The sequence below is a fragment of the Carex rostrata genome, chromosome 35 (genome assembly GCF_964058835.1).
Source record: "Carex rostrata chromosome 35, lpCarRost1.2, whole genome shotgun sequence".
NCBI lineage: Eukaryota > Viridiplantae > Streptophyta > Magnoliopsida > Poales > Cyperaceae > Carex > Carex rostrata.
In genome coordinates, this window is record NC_135952.1 from 1,155,779 (window position 1) to 1,176,380 (window position 20,602).

At 33.9% G+C, this 20,602-nt stretch overlaps 2 protein-coding genes and 1 long non-coding RNA gene across 6 annotated transcripts; 2 read left to right on the forward strand and 1 right to left on the reverse strand.

Moving 5' to 3' along the window:
• The first annotated feature begins 2,616 nt into the window (after positions 1-2,616).
• On the forward strand, positions 2,617-8,001 carry LOC144549593 (uncharacterized). Of its 4 annotated transcripts, none has more exons than XM_078298373.1 (9): positions 2,617-3,032; positions 3,773-3,929; positions 4,231-4,371; positions 4,802-4,900; positions 5,176-5,271; positions 5,358-5,462; positions 5,886-6,026; positions 6,584-6,892; positions 7,563-8,001. In XM_078298373.1, the coding sequence occupies exons 1-9, from the start codon at positions 2,725-2,727 to the stop codon at positions 7,854-7,856; spliced, it is 1,650 nt and encodes a 549-aa protein (XP_078154499.1). In that variant the 5' UTR covers positions 2,617-2,724; the 3' UTR covers positions 7,857-8,001. The 4 variants fall into 4 exon arrangements, with proteins under 4 accessions (XP_078154499.1, XP_078154496.1, XP_078154500.1 ...); XM_078298370.1 differs by having other exon boundaries at positions 2,618-3,032; positions 4,210-4,371; XM_078298374.1 differs by having other exon boundaries at positions 2,618-3,032; positions 3,776-3,929.
• A 1,322-nt stretch (positions 8,002-9,323) lies between these two features.
• On the reverse strand, positions 9,324-13,321 carry LOC144549628 (uncharacterized). The gene is made up of 2 exons (XM_078298401.1): positions 10,055-13,321; positions 9,324-9,773 (listed from the first exon to the last, which is right to left on the reverse strand). Exon 1 carries the CDS (start codon positions 13,247-13,249, stop codon positions 10,412-10,414), a length of 2,838 nt encoding a protein of 945 aa, XP_078154527.1. The 5' UTR covers positions 13,250-13,321; the 3' UTR covers positions 9,324-9,773; positions 10,055-10,411.
• A 5,438-nt stretch (positions 13,322-18,759) lies between these two features.
• On the forward strand, positions 18,760-20,597 carry LOC144549267 (uncharacterized). The gene is made up of 3 exons (XR_013509644.1): positions 18,760-18,962; positions 19,642-19,712; positions 20,320-20,597. It is a non-coding gene; the product is annotated as an uncharacterized LOC144549267 (long non-coding RNA).
• The last annotated feature ends 5 nt before the right edge of the window (positions 20,598-20,602 follow it).

Here is a 20,602-nt window from a genome sequence, read left to right on the forward strand (position 1 = left end):
CGTATGATATACATATTAAAATGTATTGTGAGACTAAATTTTATTTTATTTTAGAAAACTTTTTATCATTCTTTTAGATGAATACAAAATTACTTGTTTTTTGACCATGTAGAAACAATAATTTTGTACCTATCTAAAAAAAAGTTAAAGATTTCAAAAAAGAAAATATAAGATTTGGTGATCTCTAATCACATTTTAATATGAATGTTATATTAAGCAACTTAGATTGACCATATTGACTATATGAACTTTGAAAACAAAAATAAATTTGAGGTGCTAAAACAGTGATACATTTTAACCCTACTTGAAATATTAGTTATATTTAAAAATAATTTAACCGGATCTAATGTTACATTAATTCCTATACAATATATGCCAAAAGAGATATGGAGCACAAATAATAACCCAACACCAAATAATTTTTTTGTTTGATGTTTTTTAAAAATAAAAAAATATTTTATAAAACAGTGAGACTACGGTATCATGTACAGTGTATTGATTCGTACTACGAATTAGTATTTTTGTTTCCAAATTCAATAGTTTATCTGAACCGTTCAACATAATTTTCATATGAAAATGTACTTACAAACTAAAATTTATATTTTTTAAGAACTTTTTTGCTATTTTTTAGATAAGTAGTAGTGATTTTCTATCTATACATAGTAAAAATAAAATAAAAGAATCTAATATTTACTTTATCGAGTAAATTTTTATATGAAAATCAAAATATTTTTCAAAATTAAAATTAAAATATTAATATGTAGTATGGACCAATTCACGCTATAAAATATTTTTCAAATAAGTTGGCTACTGAAGAGGCAAACCGTTGGCTTCCATATACCATTGATGACTTAAGCACAAGAAAAATATATAATAAAATCCATTTCATATGGTCAATGTTATGGCAAAGCCAAATTAATCATAAGAGAATAGGTCAAAGTATAAACTATTTTTGTCAGAAAATGATACCGGTCTCACTCGATCTTATAGAAATTAAATTTCAAAATTGATAACTTATTTATGTCAGTATCTTGTATATTGAGGAGATGGCAGAAAAATAATAATATTATGTAATTTTAAGGATGAAAATGCTTAATATGGTTCTAACATGTTATTGTTTTAAAAATAAAATAATATTAAAATTTATTCTTCAAATATATTTTCCTACGGAGATCGTGTTGAACGCTCCTTCTAAGTAATTGTTTGGACTTTAAAAATTGAGATATAAATCCATAGCACATTAACACATGTTGATTTGTAATATGCATATCATCGTAGGGAACCTCATTCTTTTCACCTTGTATTATGAATCTATATTTTTATTTTCAAAGTCTAAACAGTTGATCAATAATATTGAGCATAATTTTAATATGAAAATGTACTTAAAAATATATTTGAAGATAGTTTCCTACTTTCTTTTTAAATAATAATATGCATATCAGCATAACCACACTCTTTTGTTATTATTAGACAAGCCTAGGGGAGAGGGAAATAAATCTGCTGTTATTCCAATGGAATAACAGGACCGCCAATGGAATAATAGGGTCTTCTTATTCCTATCCCAACCATTAAACTTCATCAAAATTCGTGCATAAAAAAGTTTTTCAATTCAGATTCGTACATGAAATTTTTTGAATGGCTGGGATCGAAATAACAGCAGATTTATTTGCAGGGGAGAGTGGAGACTGCTGTACTGTAACTTCCTGCGGAAACAATTGAATCCGGATACCGAGATGGTTTCAATTTGAACTTTAATTCGGTATTTGACAAATATTCTAATCTCCTTGTTTTGACAAAATCCCCAATGCTGCTTCCAAATTAAATTGCAATTAAGCGGCCGTAATTGATGCAATTTCTAAACGCATTTATTTTTTTACTGAAGTTTAGCAGCAAAAACATAAATACTCCCACCTATAATTCATCAACCTATTTGAAATCTCATTTAATGAGAAAATATTTTAACAGATTAGTTTTGGCTTCATGCAGCGCGCTAACCATTTGCAGAGCTGTTTGGATTTTATAGCCCGTGCGCTGCATGAAGTCGAAATCGCTCTGTTTAAATCTTTACCCCATTTAATCACCTCTCAAAATCCCCAAAATCCAGCTCCCGCTCACTGGGGCTCAAATAACGGTCTACTGTTACTCGACCATTGTATCAATCCGTATATCAGATCATACCCATCTGGGAAATTTGAGTCACTGACCCGCTACACTTGTCGCAATAAAAGATTGAAGAAAAGCCGCCGTAATCCGAACTCAAAAAAGGAAAAAAATGTATTCAGATCCCGTACACTCTCCTCTCCATGACATTTCTTGTAGCGACCAGGCGGTATGGGTATCATCAGACCGTTCGTTTAAATCAAGTTCCTCTAAAAGTGGTACCCGCTTTACAAAATTATAAACCACAGTGAAACCTGAATCCTCGGAATTCGTTATCACCTAAGTTAACAGAATATTTCTGTTTGGATCTCTACCGTCCAATCGGAATCCGCACGACTATTTAAGCCAATTGAACGGCTCTTTTCCAAACATTAATATTCTGTTATCTCAGAGGATTGGATTCAAATCCTCTTGCCTCGTTCTATGTATCTCCGCCTTGCTCACCTCACTATTCACTCCTTTCCTTCACGGGAAAAGGCAGTGCTAAGTCTGACTGGTAACTGGAAACCTGTACCTTCCCGTTCTCTACCCCCCATAGAAACCCTAGGATTTTAAATCCAGTCAATGGACGGGCGCTCCACCACACGTGGAGGCGCGGCGGCGCACCGGCGATCGAGGAGTCTGAGTCGTTTCCCTCCACCAACGCCTGGCTCCGACGAGTTCGAGACACCGAGGGGCAGGTTCGTAAATAAAATGCGAGGGTCGGGGCAGGTTTTGTTCTCTGATTCAGGTGAAGTTAGTTTAGATGATCTGGCCAATGAATTTCTCCGTGCGAGAGCTGAATCTGAAGAGGATGATGTTGTTTCTGTGCGAAGGGGAAGGGATGAGCGAAGAATGAGTTTATGCAGGGGCAAAAGTGGTTCAGGATCAAGGTATGTTGAAATTGTGTTGTTCATCATTGCTAATTGGTTACAGGATGAACAGTGATTGTGAACAGTTCAGGTGTTTCAAATAAAATTGAAATTGGCGGTACACTTTACCACCTTTTTTTCCAAAAAAGGAAAAGAAAATAGTTTATTGCTAATTAGAGTAGTTAGTTACCATTCTTTTGTTCTTTTTTTGTATAAAAAAATGAAAAAAAATCTTGTTCCAATTGACTGCTTAATTCTCAGAATCACTGCTAATTTGAGACACTATTTGTTTAGTGTTATTCAAATTAAAAAAAAAAACTTGTTCCCAGTTTATCATTGCTGATTGGTTAGTGATTGTAAACAATTTCAGGTGTTTCAAATAAAACTGAAATTGGTGGTACTTTGTACCACATTTTTCCAAAAACACAAAGATATAGTTTGTTGCTAATTAGGGTAGCTAGTTACCATCTTTTTGTTTTTTATTTTTGGTAAAAAAAATACTCTTGTTTCATTTATGAAACTGGTGGCTGCTTATTCTCAAAATCATTGCCAATATGGGTGCTATTGGTGTGGTGTTATTCAAATTAAAAAAAAAATAAAACTTTTTCTCTGTGTAATAATCTCTATTAAACAGACAAGTATAGTAAACTTTGAAAAACCAATTAAGTAACACTAACCGGGATAGGACTATTTTAAAAAAAAAAAATTGTCAAAAGTTTAGATTCCTTAATCAAAGCTACTTGTCATTGTTTCACTTTCAGCAGTGCTAGGTACTTGAGGGAAACAGAGTCGTCTAAGCATAAGGGGAGGTCAGTTTCTAGGCCACCATCTGTTGGACGGAATCAAAGTGTGGGCCCCACAAGAACCCGTTACTCTTCTGTCGTGGATCGACGGAGAGGCACCCGTTCCAATTATGAGGTCAGACATTTTCTTGTAGTCTATATAATACGTAAGATCAACATGTGCTAAGTAACAGAAATGTATCATTCAGTATGTAATGAATATCAATAATAACTTGCAAGAGAAGCAAAATTTGCTCAATTTCACCTATAATTTATCTTTATTAAGGATTAATTTGAAGTTTCAACAAATATCCTTTTTTACTCTAGTTACCTTTGACCCAGGTTCATATTTCTTTCTTTTTATTATTTATTTTGAGGAAAATCTTTCTTTTATTTTTGGGCATGTACTGCAATAGACTGAGCGAGATGTTTCTCAGGGGTACAATCCTAAACTTGCAAATAATAAGCCTAGCACAGGTGGAATCAGAGACATAGTGCAAAAACAACCAAATTCGAACCGTGGCATGAGGAGATCTATGAGTCAAAAAGATTTATTTCATTCACATGATAGTAGCTCAGTAAGCACTCTTTTCCTTTTATTTTTTTGGTCTTGAAGTATCAAACTTAGCACATTTAGTTCAGACCCAGGTACTTTTAGATACCGAATAAGCCAAGCAAATACTGAAACTCCAGAAATAAATACAAACAGAGAATTTGACCCAAAAACTCATAGCTATGATATTAACAATTTGATCCTCCATATCTTGATTGGCACCTGGCAACGAATTTGGGTACAAAACATTGCAGTTTTTCAGTTTTGTTTGTATTATCGGTACCTGTTTTCTTCAACCAATAAGGTATTTCCCGGGAGTAATTGACTTCACAACCCACGTTTAGGAGGTGATGAGACATAATCAAAGCAAAATTATATGTGACAGTTTTGCTGAAGCACGTCTTGGCCCTATTTTTTTACATATGAATTTCTAATACTTTGATTTTTCTATGAAGACTCATTCTTCCTTAACCGATGATGAAGCAAGGGACGTACACTTCATGCATATCAACAGAAATGAAAAGACAATTCGAGAAGTGTATTCGCCTGAGAAGGCAGGGTTACTTCTTTCCATTTATATAGTTTTTTCTTAACTTTTTGTTTTAGATATTGCTTGGTCGTGTACATATATACCCTTTTGAATTTGGAGTTTTTCATAACTATAAAGTAGTAAAGTGTATTTCTACGTAAATGTTTTAGTTACATATTTGCAAATAAATATGTAGACAAAAAGACTTCAGATTGTTGTAGACAAATCAGGTAAAATTCTCGGTCATAAAAGAACCTTTTTAGTTTTTATTAATAAACACTTTGTACAAAAATTAAACAGGAGCATCAAGGTAGTGAAAACGAGACCGGTCTATACGAAGCCATGCGGAATGAAGTGAGAAATGCTGTAGAAGAAATTAGAACACAGCTTGAAAAGGTGTGATCTATATTTTCCATCTTTTATTTTTTCCTTATACTGGGGAGCTCTCAGTTACTTGAAGATCTGATAAGAAACTTTTACAGGTGGTTGCAAAAACTGAGCCTGCAGATAGGACAGGTGGTGATGATCTAAAACCTGTGCAAGTTATTGCAGAGCTTAGACGAAATTACACTAGTAAACTAGAAGAGGTATTTCTCAAGTAGCGACAGCTTTACTCTCTTCATATTTAGTTGTAGAGGGCCGTAGAATAGAATAAACAGATCTATGGATATATCTATAGATCAAATTCTAGAAACTTTTTAGTTTCGGTTCAGACAAAGTAGTGAACAAACAAAGGTAAAAAGGATTTCTCAGTTTTATATCCTATCCTCTTAATGATGGCAGTTTTAATATCTCGTTGTCTGAATGATGGTGATAAACTGATACTGGTCAGAAGTAAAATAGAAAATACTTGCTGCTTCAAATTGGATTCATTGTGTAATTATATTGAAGATCACCATCCATAACTACATAAACTTATTGTTCCATGGTTTTCTTACTAGTTGCTCTTACTTCACGTCTTTCTTTTTGTTTGCACTGCACATGTTATAAAAATTTGGTGAATTTTCCAGTCAGAAAAGAGGAAACAGGAATTATTGGCTGAGCTGGCAGCAGAGGAGCAGCGGGGCCATGAGCTCACTAAAATAGTAAAAGAGCTGCTTCCATCTCCCCAAAGTAACAAAGTGGCAGGAAGACAGTCTAGGCAAAGACGGGTATGACTCTTTACTTGGCATTAGTTTTTAGGTTCTATTTACCAGAGGTGCTGCACTGTTATTGTTTGGGTAAAGGTATTTTTCTATATTTAAAGACACTGTATATGTACCAGCATATAGAGTAAAGCTAGCGTGTGTTATGCTCACCAAGAGGGCTTGGTGAGCATAACTCCAAAATCTATCAGATTGGCTTCAAACGACGAATCCAAATCGTTGAAACCTATCTACTTTACAAGTGCATGTACATGCAAAATTTTGAATTTTTTGAAATTATTTAATATAAAGTCAAGTGGTAAAAATAATAATGAAGTTTTACAAGTTATTTTAATGCATTTGTTTTTTCATCATTTTTTGACTGCTTGACTTTGTACTAAAAGAATTTGAAAATTTTAAATTTTTGCATGGCCACACATCACTCGCTAAGTAGATCAGTTTCAAAAAAATGGGATAGAATATTCTTACTTTTGTTTTCCTTCTGTTTGAGATTTTTTTTTTTTTGTAATTCATTGCTCTATATGTGCCCTGTTGATTGTGACTTAAAAGGGTCTTGTATGCAGAGGAGCAAGGAAAGAAGCAAAGTTTCTAGACACCTTACCGAAGAGGCCGAGAGATACTTCGAAGACTTCCTTTCAAATGTAGACGACACTGATTTCTCTTCTTTTGATGGAGAAAGAAGCGATAACAGTTCTTGCAGGAAAGACTTCTTATCGAACCCGTATGCTAGCAACAACACTCTGATAGAATTGCAAGAGACGACTCCAGTAACAAAATCTTCACCTTTATCTACTGAGACAGATGGTGTTGTTCTACCTTGGCTTCAGTGGGAAACTGGTCTCCAAACTTCTCCTTTAAAAACCAAATCTCAGGTATGAATTAAGGATTAAGGTTTGTCATAGAGAATTTTGTATTTATTGAAATTAATATAAAATAATATAGAGTATTAGAATGATTTCTGCTGGATTTAGATGCTATAGATGGATCCGTAAAAGAAATTTCAGATCCATTAAGGACCACAGCAACACTAATCGCCACACCAAAGTGCCACGCAAAAAATCCCTCTCCGCCCCTCCCACTCTTTCTCTGTGCTTTTGAAAAGCTTTTTACGGATCCATTTACAGCATCTAAATCCAGCAGCAATCATTCTAATACTCTATATTATTTTATACTAAATTCTATAAATAAAATTTTCTGTTTGTCATACATCCGGGAATTCAGCAGTACAGTATTTATCCTTTATTGCTAAAAGTTGTTTAATTTTATTTATAGGTTCATGATGTTTAAGCCTCAATTAACCTTGTTTGATACTTTGATGTATTAAAGTTTTAATCAATTGGGAAAATAAATAAAGCTTAATTAGTCATGTCAAGCTCAACCATGTGTACGCTCTCGGCTGTTTATATTTTGGTACAGTACTGCTACCAGATTCAGCTGTACATTATGAAAATTTGGTACCGCAATTGTTCCATCTAGTCTCAAATTAAACAGGCTTAAGATGTGAAAAATTGGGTTAAAACTAAAATTATGGCAATTTTCCAGGGTGGAAGTGCAAAAACTCATGACGTGACATCTAGTAGCCATGCTAGCTGGAGTCCTGATTACGGAAGCGGAAGCGATGCTTCTAATTGCAAAAGCAAATCAATTGGCAACTCAGTACAGTCGAAAAACTACACTGTTAACAGTCTGGTTGGTACAAATAAAGCCTCTTCTTATCACAAGGATGAGTACTTGGATATGAGACTTGAAGAAGATTTTCTCCTGGAGAGGTTGAGGCAGCGTGAGAAAATCGAGTCGGGTAGCCTTCTTTTATGCGAAAGAAGAATCATGTTGTAGTAGCTCTCTTTTTTCCCAGTAGATTCTCTCTAGGTCAATAATATTTCTGTAGTAGTATTCTGTTGATAAATAGTACATATCTACTTCTATTAAACTAACATTTGGATGTTTAGTTTAGGATATATTATTTCTATGCATGACGAAACTGAAAAAGCAAGGAATTCTTGTCAGTTTTTTTTTTTTTTTTTTTTTTTTTTTTTTTTTTTTTTCTGATGAGGTAGATTTGGTTACTTTTTTATTTCTAGTTAGTATAATAGAGATAAATTTTAATTGAACTTTGTTGATCGGAATAAAAATGAAAAAAAAAAAAATTCTTCTCAATGTTTTTACTGGAAAGTATACATAGTACTAGAGAAATGATTTCATTTGAATTAAAATGACACTTGTGCCTTTAAAATTATGATTAGTAATTGCACGATGATTTCTTCAATTTAACACAAAAGGATATTAGTTCTTTTCATTAAGTGAAAAATATTACATTTCTAGAAGTTCAACATTAACTGGTACTCAAAGGAATGTTTAAATAACTAGTATTTAAAGAAATTAACTACTGAATTGAAAATAAAAAAACTGCTGCATCCTAAGAATTGAATGTGCCAGTACTGATACACATTACTTCAATCACCTCTCTGCATTATCTCAGTTGGAACATGTCTGCATTTAGTTGACACTCTGTAGGTATTGTGCCGGTATTGCAATCTTCCAGGTTGCCATCGAAGTCCTGCCTCATTTTACTCGAAACTGATCATATGGATCTGACGATGCAGTAGTGTACCAGGGATATTAATTCGATAGCGTAATTTATTTTTTATTTTTTTCTTCTGAATACCATATACTGGTATTTTTCACAAATGTTTCAGCATTATGTGCAAATCTTTGTTTATAGTAAGTTTATTTATATGTTTATATATATAGATGTTTAAATGTTTGTTCTAATAAAATCTGTGTTTTTATGTACTGGTCAACTTTCAGCTGACTTTTTTCTTTATTTTTCCAGATCTAGATTAGTTGGTTATTTCTCTTAATCTGTTCCTTATAAAAATCTGCAAAAATGAAAAGTAGTTACATCTAAATATGTTCTTATATTATATGAATATCAAGATCAGAATAAAAAGTAATAGAAAATTATGATTTTTTTTGTGAAAAGGACAACAATGCCCTTGAACTTGTATTTTATCGATGATTAACAAACGGTTAAGGTTCTGAACTAAAACCTATTATAAAACATGTTAAATTTTGAAGAAAAGTAAAACGGAAAGAAAACCATAACATACAAATTGAACTAAGGGAGAAACAAAAAAAAAAGCAAATATAAGAACCCAAACGTATCATAACTGCCAAAGCAAAAGTGAAACAATATTATTTTCTAATCGGAACCAAAGGAGAATCCGCTCAGCTTGCACTTCTAACAGCACTACTAGTTCTTTCTTTTGATCTCTGAAAATCCTCGCACACCGCTACCTCCAAAAGACATAAGAACATATTTAGATACCATCGAGCAGAAGATTTTTACTGTTTGACATTTTGAGAACAGATACACCACTGATTCCTCTTCTTGTTTATACATCACACATCTATAGTAAGTGCAATGATTTAGTAGTGGAATGATTGAAATGGTAAAAAGGGAACATGAAATATGTTTACTCATATTTTATTGACAAGAATGGGTTGATTTGAGCATTTCAAAAGAATCTAGAAGAGAAATCATGTGGTGTATTTACCTTGTTTTGGGGTTCAACCTAAATGACCTGTTGTTTTCAAGTAATGTGAGAATGGGAATAAAATACGCCTAATTGCATAAATGAAGCTAAAATGAGGTCAATTTAGGCTCAAATTAAGGACAAATAAAGCATGGTTGAGGTTACCCTTCTCCAAAGCTCATGCCAGTATGCGACACAACACTGGTACAGACCGTACCTGCTACCAGAAAAATGGCACCATACTAGTACTGATGTCAAATTTAACATTTGTATTTTTCAGGTGTTAACAAGAAAAAAACTTATATAATACCATTTTACGAATTTGTTTAATTTGTGAAGTATTTTCTTCAAAAGAAAGAAAAGACAAGTTATCAAGTTGTTAAGCACTTTCGTGTAGCTTGACAATTCTTATAAATTAGTATGAACTTTACTTTTGCTCTATAAGGTAAAAGCTGATGTGATATGATTTTGTAGTTCTTATCCAAAATATAAAAGTACCTCTGCTCAAATTTCTGGAAAGGTGTATTTCTTGGAAGCCCGCTTGCAAAAACTTCAGCAAGAAACAATGCAGTTTGAAGATTGTTCACGGTATCAAGTGTATCATGGATCATTATTTTTAATAAATATCAAACAAAGGTCAATCATTTAAACATACTGATAGGAGTCAACCTTGGCAGAGGGAGAGAGCAATAGGAAATCCATGGGGAGGCTGAGTCGAGCTAGGTGGAGGAAAAGATATTGAGAGGAGAGAGAAGACATTCTTACAGTGAAGAAAAGAGAGACAGAGAGAGCTGATCAGCGGTCATGCAGTGAGCACTGTTTTTTTTTTATAGATTAAACATCAAAGCCGCTGGATTAAAAGGACGGTTCAGATTTTTGCCCATTGTACAAGTTAGGGTACTGGGGAGGATGCGGATCCTTTATAAGCATGGTATGAGTCACGATATCGGGTTTGTACCCTTTAGAAATCATTTCATGAAGCAACTCCTTTGCCTCAACAATTTCGCCTTTCTTGAGCAACGCATCTATAAGAATGTTGTAAGTCACGACATCGGGCTCGAACCCTTTGGAAATCATGTCATGCTTCAACTCATTTGCCTTCGTAATTTCACCTTTTTTGCACAAACCATCTATAAGAGTGTTGTAAGTCACGACATCGGGCTCGCACCCTTTGGAAATCATTTCATGCATCAACTCCTTTGCCTTTGTAATTTCACCTTTCTTGTACAAGCCATCAATAAGAGTGTTGTAAGTCACGACATTGGGTTCGTACCCTTTGGCAATCATTCCACGCATCAACTCCTTTGCCATGGTAACTTCACCTTTCTTACATAACCCATCTATAAGAGTGGTATAAGTCACGACATTGGGCTCGTACCCTTTGGAAATCATTCCACGCATCAACTCCTTTGCCATGGTAACTTCACCTTTCTTGCACAAACCATCTATAAGAGTGTTGTAAGTCACGACATCGGGTTCGTACCCTTTGGAAATCATTTTATGCATCAACTCCTCTGCTTTGGTAACTTCACCATTCTTACACAGCTCATCTATAAAAATATTGTAAGTCACGACATTGGGCTCACACCCTTTGGAAATCATTTCATGCATCAACACTTTTGCCTTTGTAATTTCACCATTCTTGAACCACCCATCTATAATAGTGGTATAAGTCACGACATCGGGCTCGCACCCTTTGGAAATCATGTCATGCATCAATTCATTTGCTTTCGTAATTTCACCTTTTTTGCACAAACCATCTATAAGAGTGTTGTAAGTCACTATATCGGGCTCGCACCCTTTGGAAATCATTTCATGCAGCAACTCCTTTGCCTTTGTAATTTCACCTTTCTTGTACAAGCCATCAATAAGAGTGTTGTAAGTCACGACATTGGGCTCGTACCCTTTGGAAATCATTTCTTGCATCAACTCCTCTGCCTTGGTAACTTCATCGTTCTTGCACAAACCATCTATAAGAGTGGTATAAGTCACGACATCGGGTTCGTACCCTTTGGAAATCATTTTGTGCATCAACTCCTCTGCTTTGATAACTTCACCGTTCTTGCACAACCCATCTATAAGAGTGTTATAAGTCACGACATTGGGCTCGTACCCTTTGGAAATCATTTCATGCATCAACTCCTCTGCCTTGATTACTTCACCGTTCTTGCACAACCCATCTATAAGAGTGGTATAAGTCACGACATTGGGCTCGTACTCTTTGGAAATCATTTCATGCATCAACTCCTCTGCCTTTGTAACTTCACCGTTCTTACATAACCCATCTATAAGAGTTGTATAAGTCACAACATTGGGCTCATATCCTTTGAAAATCATTTCATTCATCAACTCCTCTCCCTTCGTAATTTCACCTTTGTTGCACAACCCATCTATAAGAGTGGTATAAGTCACGACATTGGGCTCATAACCTTTGCAAATCATTTCATGCATCAATTTCTTTGCCTTCGTAACTTCACCATTTTTACACAACCCATCTATAAGAGTGGTATAAGTCACGACATTGGGTTCGTACCCTTTGGAAATCATTTCATGCATCAACTCCTCTGCCTTGATTACTTCACCATTCTTACACAACCCATCTATAAGAGTTGTATAAGTCACAACATTGGGATAGTATCCTTTGGAAATCATTTCATTCATCAACTCCTTCCCCTTCGTAATTTCACCTTTGTTGCACAACGCATCTATAAGAGTGGTATAAGTCACGACATTGGGCTCATAACCTTTGCAAATCATTTCATGCATCAATTCCTTTGCCTTCGTAACTTCACCATTTTTACATAACCCATCTATAAGAGTCGTATAAGTCACGACATTGGGTTCGTACCCTTTGGAAATCATTTCATGCAACAACTCCTTTGCCATTGTAAATTCACCTTTCTTACAAAACCCATCTATAAGAGTGGTGTATGTCACGACATCGGGCTCGCACCCTTTGGAAATCATTTCATGCATCAACTCCTTTGCTTTCGTAATTTTATCATTTTTGCACAACCCATCTATAAGAGTGTTATAAGTCACGACATTGGGTTCGCACCCTTTGGAAATCATTTCATATTTCAACTCATTTCCCTTCATAATTTCACCTTTCTTGCACAACCCATTGATAAGAATGTTATACGAGATGACATGAGGTATACAACCCAACTTGGGCATTTTGTAAAGAACAATGGCTGAAGCCTCACTAGTTCTATTCTCATAACAAAGGCCCTTGATTATTGGACTGAATATCACGGCCTTAGGCCTGTGACCTTCTTTGAGAAGCCTTCCTAGAAAACAAAAAGCTAAGTCGAGACGATTTACTTGGGCACAATACTTAATCATAAGACCATAGGTATAAGCATCAGGACTGATTCCATCAGTTTGTGTTATAAGGTCAAAAAAGAAATAAATAGCAGGGTCAGAGTTTCGAACCAAGGTATCCAGGACCGCATTGAAAGGATGGATTGAGGTGGGAGGATTCTGAGAAGCCAATAGAGAGTGATAATGGTCAAGGATCTCTTTGTAATGCGAATTAGTTGTAGAAGGTGGTTTTGGTTTTGATTTGTTGCTGATTCGGTGGGGCTGAGACTGGGAATTGGAGATGGCATAGCAGCAAAGAGAGAGGTCACGACGAGGAGAAATTGAAGGTGAAAGGGAACAGAAAGGGGTGAGAGACAGCACAGGCATCATCTTCTTCTTCTTCTTCTTCGGTTTTAGCGTTTCTTTCTCTCTTTCAAGTGAGAAGTGACAGCGCGCCTGAGAAGACAAGACTGAGGTAAGGAAAATAAGATGCGAAGATGAGGACAAAGATCTCTCCTTTCTGGGCCGACTTTGCTGGCCCAAAATCCTAAATGGAACAAAAATCTCTTCTTTCTTAGTCTAACTATTTTGGAGAGCATGTTACCTATCGGAAATTTATTTTTTCATAACATAAGCATGATGGACGCTTGATAAAATTAATCATTTATATAGGGAAAAGAAAATAAGGAGTTTAGCTAGTATAATATCTGTGTCATTTCAACCTATATAATACTAATTTTAAAACATATCAAATCGACTTTAAACGACTAATTCAAAATTCAAACCGTTTAAACCGATTAACATTATGAGTGATGCGTTTACATACAATTTTTTTTTATATTTTTGAGTTATTTTAGTATCAAATCAAGCGGTAAAAATATTGAAAAATTAATGTATTAAAATTAACTTAAAAACTCACACATTTGACCGCTTGACTTAGTACTAAATAAATTCGAAAATTTATAAATTTTGCATGTAAACGCACAACTAATGAAGTAAATCGGTTTGAGCGGTTTGGATTCACCGTTTGAAGTCGATTTAATAGGTTTTAGAGTTGGTATTATATAGGTTGAAATGATACTGATGTTATACTAGCCAAACTCGAAAATAAGGGTTGTTAGATTCAATACAAGTAGAAATGTAACCCAGCAATTCTTTTTAACTAAACCTTTGATTGAACAATTGTTCCATATTTTCCTATGGAATATTATATCAAATTAAGAAATATACTCTAAGAAAAATCTCATTAGAAATTTATCAATTTGTAAAATAAGATTCGCTTGCACTATATATATATCAAAGAACATATAATAAGGGTGTATTTGGTGCATCAAATACACTAAAAAAACCTCCAAATGACATGTTAGCATATATATATATTAAGTAGAATTATGACATACACGTATACAAATTTACACAACTGAGCTTCCCTTTTATATTATATCACATACATATACAAAAATGACCATAATGCCCCCAAATTATTGAAGTGTACATCATTACAAGATTTCTTAACTATAAGCATTCATCCATTTATCCTGAAGGTTACAAAAGCTATTGATTCATTCCTAGTAACTCTTGATTTCTTCTCTGTGCTTCAGTAATTATGAATAATAGGAGCTTTGCCAAATGTCTTTCAACCCTTCAAGAAAAAATGAGACAACCAGTCAATTGCATAGACGATCAAACTTGCTTTGGTACATGTTATTGTAGTAAAACTCTACCTTACTCTTACTGGTACGGTTTGATTCTGATTTCTGACCAGTACCAAAAAAGCTTCAACTAAAACACACCAAAAGAAAGTTATAATCTCTGAACTCTACCTGAACAACAAAGAGATATTTAGGTCCAGTTTGATCCTAATCCCCAACTAAATTTTGGAACTTTGATAATGGTTTCATACCGGCAGAAAAAACAGTTGAAGAAACCAGTCGCATCAAATAAGAAGAGAAAAAAATAACCAAAACAGTGCATGGAAATAATTATTGAACCTCAATATGTATCAGATAGATTAGTAATACTAAAGCCAAGAAAAACCAAGGCTACTTGTGAATTTTTCTCAAGGAAAATATAATATAGAGAAATTTATATATATGCCCATAATATTTCGTCCTTTAGATATTTTCCCCTCAAAATTTCAAATTAGTTATTCCGCATCTGCCATCTAAATTCACTTATTTTATTAATATCTCTATTTCTTAAATTAATCACTTTAAATAAAAGATTAATATTAATAAAAAAAATAAAAGGACATTTTTACCCTTAGTTCAAAATTATGTGTCCCTAATCCCTCTTTCTTCAGTCAACAACCTAAAGAGAATGGTGGTCTCAATTTGAAGTTGAAGATGCTAGCAATTATTTCTAACAATTCAAATTTGTTCTAAAGAGAACAATTTTTTTCAATGCAGCACTGCACCAATATCATGACCTGGACTGGACCATGACCGCCTATATGCCAGTTGGTCTAGACATCACTGCTCTGCAAAATTCATGTCTTATTGGGTATCATTTACAATTTAGATGCAAATGGAAATATATAACACGTCATCAATTATTATTTTCTGTACTCTAATTTTAGAAATCCATCATTTATATATAATTAAAGTTGACAGTTGGAAGATAGTTTTGATTTTGAACCACCATCCTGATATCCAATTTAAAATGCAAGATTGCAAACTTGTAATCCGTAGTTTACCCCATAAAAAGAAAAAAAAAATCATAATAGATCAATAGTACCATAATCAACCAAAGATCACCAGTTATTGAAAACTATGTAAACCATCAATTCCTGACTGAAAAGTAATGACTATATACCCATAGTTTTCTGCAGATACTTATCATTAGAATATATATATAATGCATAACTGGCTTCAATTCAATCAAACTTAACTTCAATTAAACTAAAGTACTAAAACTGAGAAGCATATATACCACTTACCTTACATAAGGTGGATTCAATTTGGTGCTTTTCTTAGCAGGGACTTTCAGATGCAACTCAATGGATGGAGTAGGTAGCAAGGAATTTTGAACATATGATTTGGTTCCTACGGTCAGAATGGAACTCCATGAATAAACCCAGATTAAGAGAGTACAGTGGCGTGGATCAAGTTTGTTCTTTGTAAAGCTAATGGATTGGATTAAAATAATAGCATATGGGGTGTCAGATGTTGGTAGATGGGTTTTCTTCAACATAAGAAAAGTTCATTGAGGAATTTCATCAAACAGGTTGTTAGCTAGCTGGTTGCTCGCAAATCCTAAAAAAAACACTTTATAAAATTGTAAATATGAGTGATATTTTTGGTGAACTTAGTTTTTCCTTGTTACATATACGATTATTAAGGCCGACAGATATATGGATCACATACTACAAAAAGGAATAATCCCGTGCTACAGAGAAGAAGAAGCATAATATCCATAACAACACTGATTATATAGATGACACAGTGAAGAAGCACAATTTTTTTTAACAAAAATATCAAAAATTTCTTTAACAACATCCATGACAATTTCTTTAATTTCACATACAATCTTAAAAAAAACATAAAAAAAAATTCAATTAACAAAGAAACTAAAAGTATACTAAAGGTTTCTCAATGCATTTATACATTTCCACAAACCAGCAGCTCCTATTATGTTATGAATTATATATTTCCTTCATGTATCAGGACCAGCCGCACCCTTTGTTGGATTTTGAAATGTTCAGCACTCATCATTGTTGGCAACCCCAATTCTTCTCTGAAGGATGTAGAGGTATCCTGTTGAAAGTCTTGGAGCCTCTTCAAACCCAGTTTGTCATATGTTGTCTGCCGGGATGATTGCTTGCCTATCAATTTAAACAATCTGTGTTGTCACCTAGAGCTGCCCAAAAATTCTCACACAGTGTGCTATCGTCTGTGCAGCCTTCCATGATGGTAGATTGTCTATATTTATAGAGGTACTTATACAGAGAGGAACTTCAGTGAGACAAAACGTCGAATAGGTGGCGGAGGTGAGAAGGAGACCACACTCTCCCCTGGACCTGTTTCCATTTCCGGTTCCGAGCCATCTCCTTTTCGATCTCTCCTCTCCGCTGCGTTTCTGGCACGAATGGGCACATGTTGTTTGGAATTAATGGTCCTCAACGGAGAGAAGATTTGGACGTATCTTCGACTGAGATTCTCGTAACACAACTTGAATTTGTGTAACATCCAAAGAGATTTCACGCAAGAAATTAGAAAAGAAAATAATATAGGAAAGAATATGCGAAAGGGTAAAATAGTATGTAGAATATTTTATTAATATTAATTTATATTTTTTAGTGAAAACAATTGAAAATGGGTATATAAATAAATAGTTTACGTTTGGATAGAAAAATATTTAATTTTTTAATTTTGAATGGATAAATATCTAATTAAGGAAGTTGTGATGGGTATATATCTAAATTTCTCAATGATAGTACCTAAAAAGGTTCACGGACAAATCAGAGAGAGAGAGAGAGGTACCTTGTTCATCGTAGATCCCCGCCATTGAACTCTTCGCCGTTCTCCTCTCTCCCTATCACCCGACCTAGAATAATTGCTACTGTTCACTTTTCCCACAGCCTTCAGAAGATGCCTTGCTAAATCCTAAAAACCCTTAACGGAGGTCGAGTCAATATCTCTGGAGTAACTCAAATTTTGTGTTTAGATCAAGGCCGTCCGATCAGGATCCGGTCCAATCGGATCAGAGATGGAATGCGAAAGAGGGGGTGTCCGATGCCCATCGGACAAGAGTCTGTTCGATGGGCTATTGGAACCGTCTAATTTAAAATCAGATCTACGTTTTGATCAAGCTTCTAAATAGCTAGCTATAGCGGTTTTGGACCCAGAAAGCTAAGTTACGGGCTAAAACTGCGCTAATCAAGCTACGACCGCTATAGCGGTAATAGCGGTCCGCTATGCTACATGGGTTATGATTTTGCAATTTTTGTTTTTTGAAAACATGATTTTGTAATTTTAATGGGCCTTAATATCTAGATTGGTTTTTTTTCTTTTTACTTTATTAAGTTATATCAATACAATGGAACATGTGCGGGCTATATCGCTATATCAATTAAATTTTGTATCATGCATTAATATATGGTAGTGGTATATTTTGAATATAAAATATATCGATAGTTTTTGAATTAGGGATATTTTGAATGACAATTTGAACTTTGTATTGGTTTAATATGAATAATATTAGAACTTCTTAATTAATTTGATATTTTTTTTCTTGATGAGACATTTTTACTAGGCAAAGCCTTCTATGGACATAAGGACCTATTTGTAAAATGAACATATTTTTATTTTTAAAGTTCAAACAGTCGATCCGAACTGTTCATCTTGTTCTCCATATTAATATGTGCTTGGAGACCAAATTTTACATTTTTCTGATTTTTTTTACTATTTATTAATATGGGTACAAAATTCAATGGTCTGAATTTGATATTTTTTATACCCATCTTAATAAATAGTAAATAAATTCAGAAAAATGTAAAATTTGGTCTCCAAAGATATATTAATATGGAGAACAAGATGAACGGTTCGGATCGGCTGTTTGAACTTTGAAAATAAAAATATATTCATTTTACAAATAGGTCCTTATGTCCATAGAAGCATCACTCTTTTTACTATTAGTAGAAATATAAAATATAATTTTTGAAATAAAAAAACGCTATTTATAATAGCTTTCGCTATAGCTCCGCTATTTGCTAAAGCTTTTTTTTTTTGTCTCCCCACTACACCGCTATAAACGCTATTTAGAAGCTTAGTTTTGATTAACAAAACAAAACAATATTGGTTAATGGTACGGATCCATCTTTCCAAACCCGCTATTCCAATAAAATCCGTTTCTGTTAGTCTCTCCTTCCCCAAATTATTTTTTTAAAATGCTCTCCTCCCCCAAATTAAATCTCTCTCTCTCTTGGTCGCTCTCGATCGATCTATCAATCGCGATGTATTGGAAGATAACCACAGAGCCTCCGCCTCCGCTGTCGCCATAGGCACACGTGCAAAGAGGAAGGTTGATCGCTGTCAAGTTGATATTTGAGACGGGAGCGATTGTCCAGCCGAACATGGGATTCGACATAGGGAGATATGGAGAGGTATCACCATTTCAGGACTTCAAAAGTTACCGATTTTATTTTGCTTAATGTCTAATGAAGAGGTTTTCTTAATGCTCATTATTTGAGCTAGATTTATACCAGATTCAAAATTCCCAAATTATAATACAAATCAGCCTTATTGATTTAAAATTTAAGAATAATTGATCGATTAAATCAATTAATAAAGATATGTAAAAATAGATGTTTGTACCGGATTGTCATTCAATTTGGGAAAAGTTCTGTTCATTTAATTGTCAAATAGTTTCTCACCTGTGCAATTATTAGATTGACCTTGGTTTAGCAAATTTGCATAACCTCTTGATCTTGCAAATTAACCAAGCATTGCTTGTTTATTTAACTTCAATTACTCTCTAATTGGCAAGGTCTTCAACAGTTCAATTAAACATCACGAAGATATGGGAAATCAAAATGCCCAATCAAATATTAATTAAGATTGAGCATTTCATTTATTCAATTAAAATATGTAGCCTCAATTTAATTATATGTAGCCGCTACTTGTGTGTTGAATTTGAAAATTTTAGCTTGAATTTAAACAATTCCATCCTAAACATGAAATTTGTGAATAAAAACTTGCATTGTGGCAATTTCCTTTTTCAACAAGTGCCAATTCTGCACTTAATAAAGGCTTAATTTGAGTTTTATTTCATTCATCATGCAGATTCTGGTTCCTTTTAATTTGCGTAGAGTTGAACCTGATGTTTCAGCTATGAAAGTTGCAAGTAAGTTTAGGTACGTTCATTATATGTAGTTATTATTTCTACGTTTTAGTTTCTATAAATTCCTGTTATATGTATTTGTTAGGAGGCTAGGGCTAATCTGTTCTCAGCTTAAAGTTTGTAAAAGTAGTAGAAAGTAATCTGCGAGATATTGTTTTCACTAAGAAATATGGAGTGATTTGAATAGATTCTTTTCAAGATTAAGAACAGAGCTCAAGAGAAACCTCATATGTAAAATATTTTTCTTGTTTTATACAGTTTATGAGATGGGTCTAGATTTTTTTAGGGGTGTATCTGATTTTAATTGTTTCATTTATATTAGTAAAAAGGAATTGTCTCTTGTCCTTACATATCTTGACTTGTATCAAGTTCTTATTTCAACATCAATTAATGTGATTTTAGTTGGTCCTGGTAACATTAATCTGATTTTATCCAAAGAGTCAGTTGTTATAAATTATCAGCACCGGTGTTAAGACTGTTAGCCATGATTGATTACTGTTTGGAATGGTGTACGCTGTCTTGTACCTTCTGTGGCACTATTCTGGTAACACGATATAAAAGCAGCAAGAGTCAAACTTGGATTTGTGAGTGCAGTAACTATATATTTCCTTTTCTTACAGCTAAAGAGACAAAGATGAGAAATGATCAAGGCAAAGCGCTCTTAACGGGGATTTGCTTTACAAGGACTGACTTGATGATTTCAAGATGAAGCAAAGTTTATTAGCACATTTTGTGATTTTCTTTGTAAAAAAATTATTAATTTATGCACTTGCTATACGTATTTGTAGCAAAGATGAAGCAGTAAGTGTTAACCATCTTCAAATTGTATCCTCTTGTTATTTTAATTGGTTTGGTGTATGAACTTGTTGATGATTTAAGGTATGTTCTTGTTATTTTAGTGTT

Coding starts and splice junctions, on each gene's coding strand:
- LOC144549628 (XM_078298401.1), bottom strand. CDS start 13,249: ATGATGCCTGTGCTGTCTCTCACCCCTTTCTGTTCCCTTTCACCTTCA.
- LOC144549593 (XM_078298370.1), top strand. CDS start 2,725: ATGGACGGGCGCTCCACCACACGTGGAGGCGCGGCGGCGCACCGGCGA. Junction 4,372..4,801: donor ATTCACATGATAGTAGCTCA/GTAAGCACTCTT, acceptor TTTTCTATGAAG/ACTCATTCTTCCTTAACCGA. Junction 6,027..6,583: donor GACAGTCTAGGCAAAGACGG/GTATGACTCTTT, acceptor TCTTGTATGCAG/AGGAGCAAGGAAAGAAGCAA.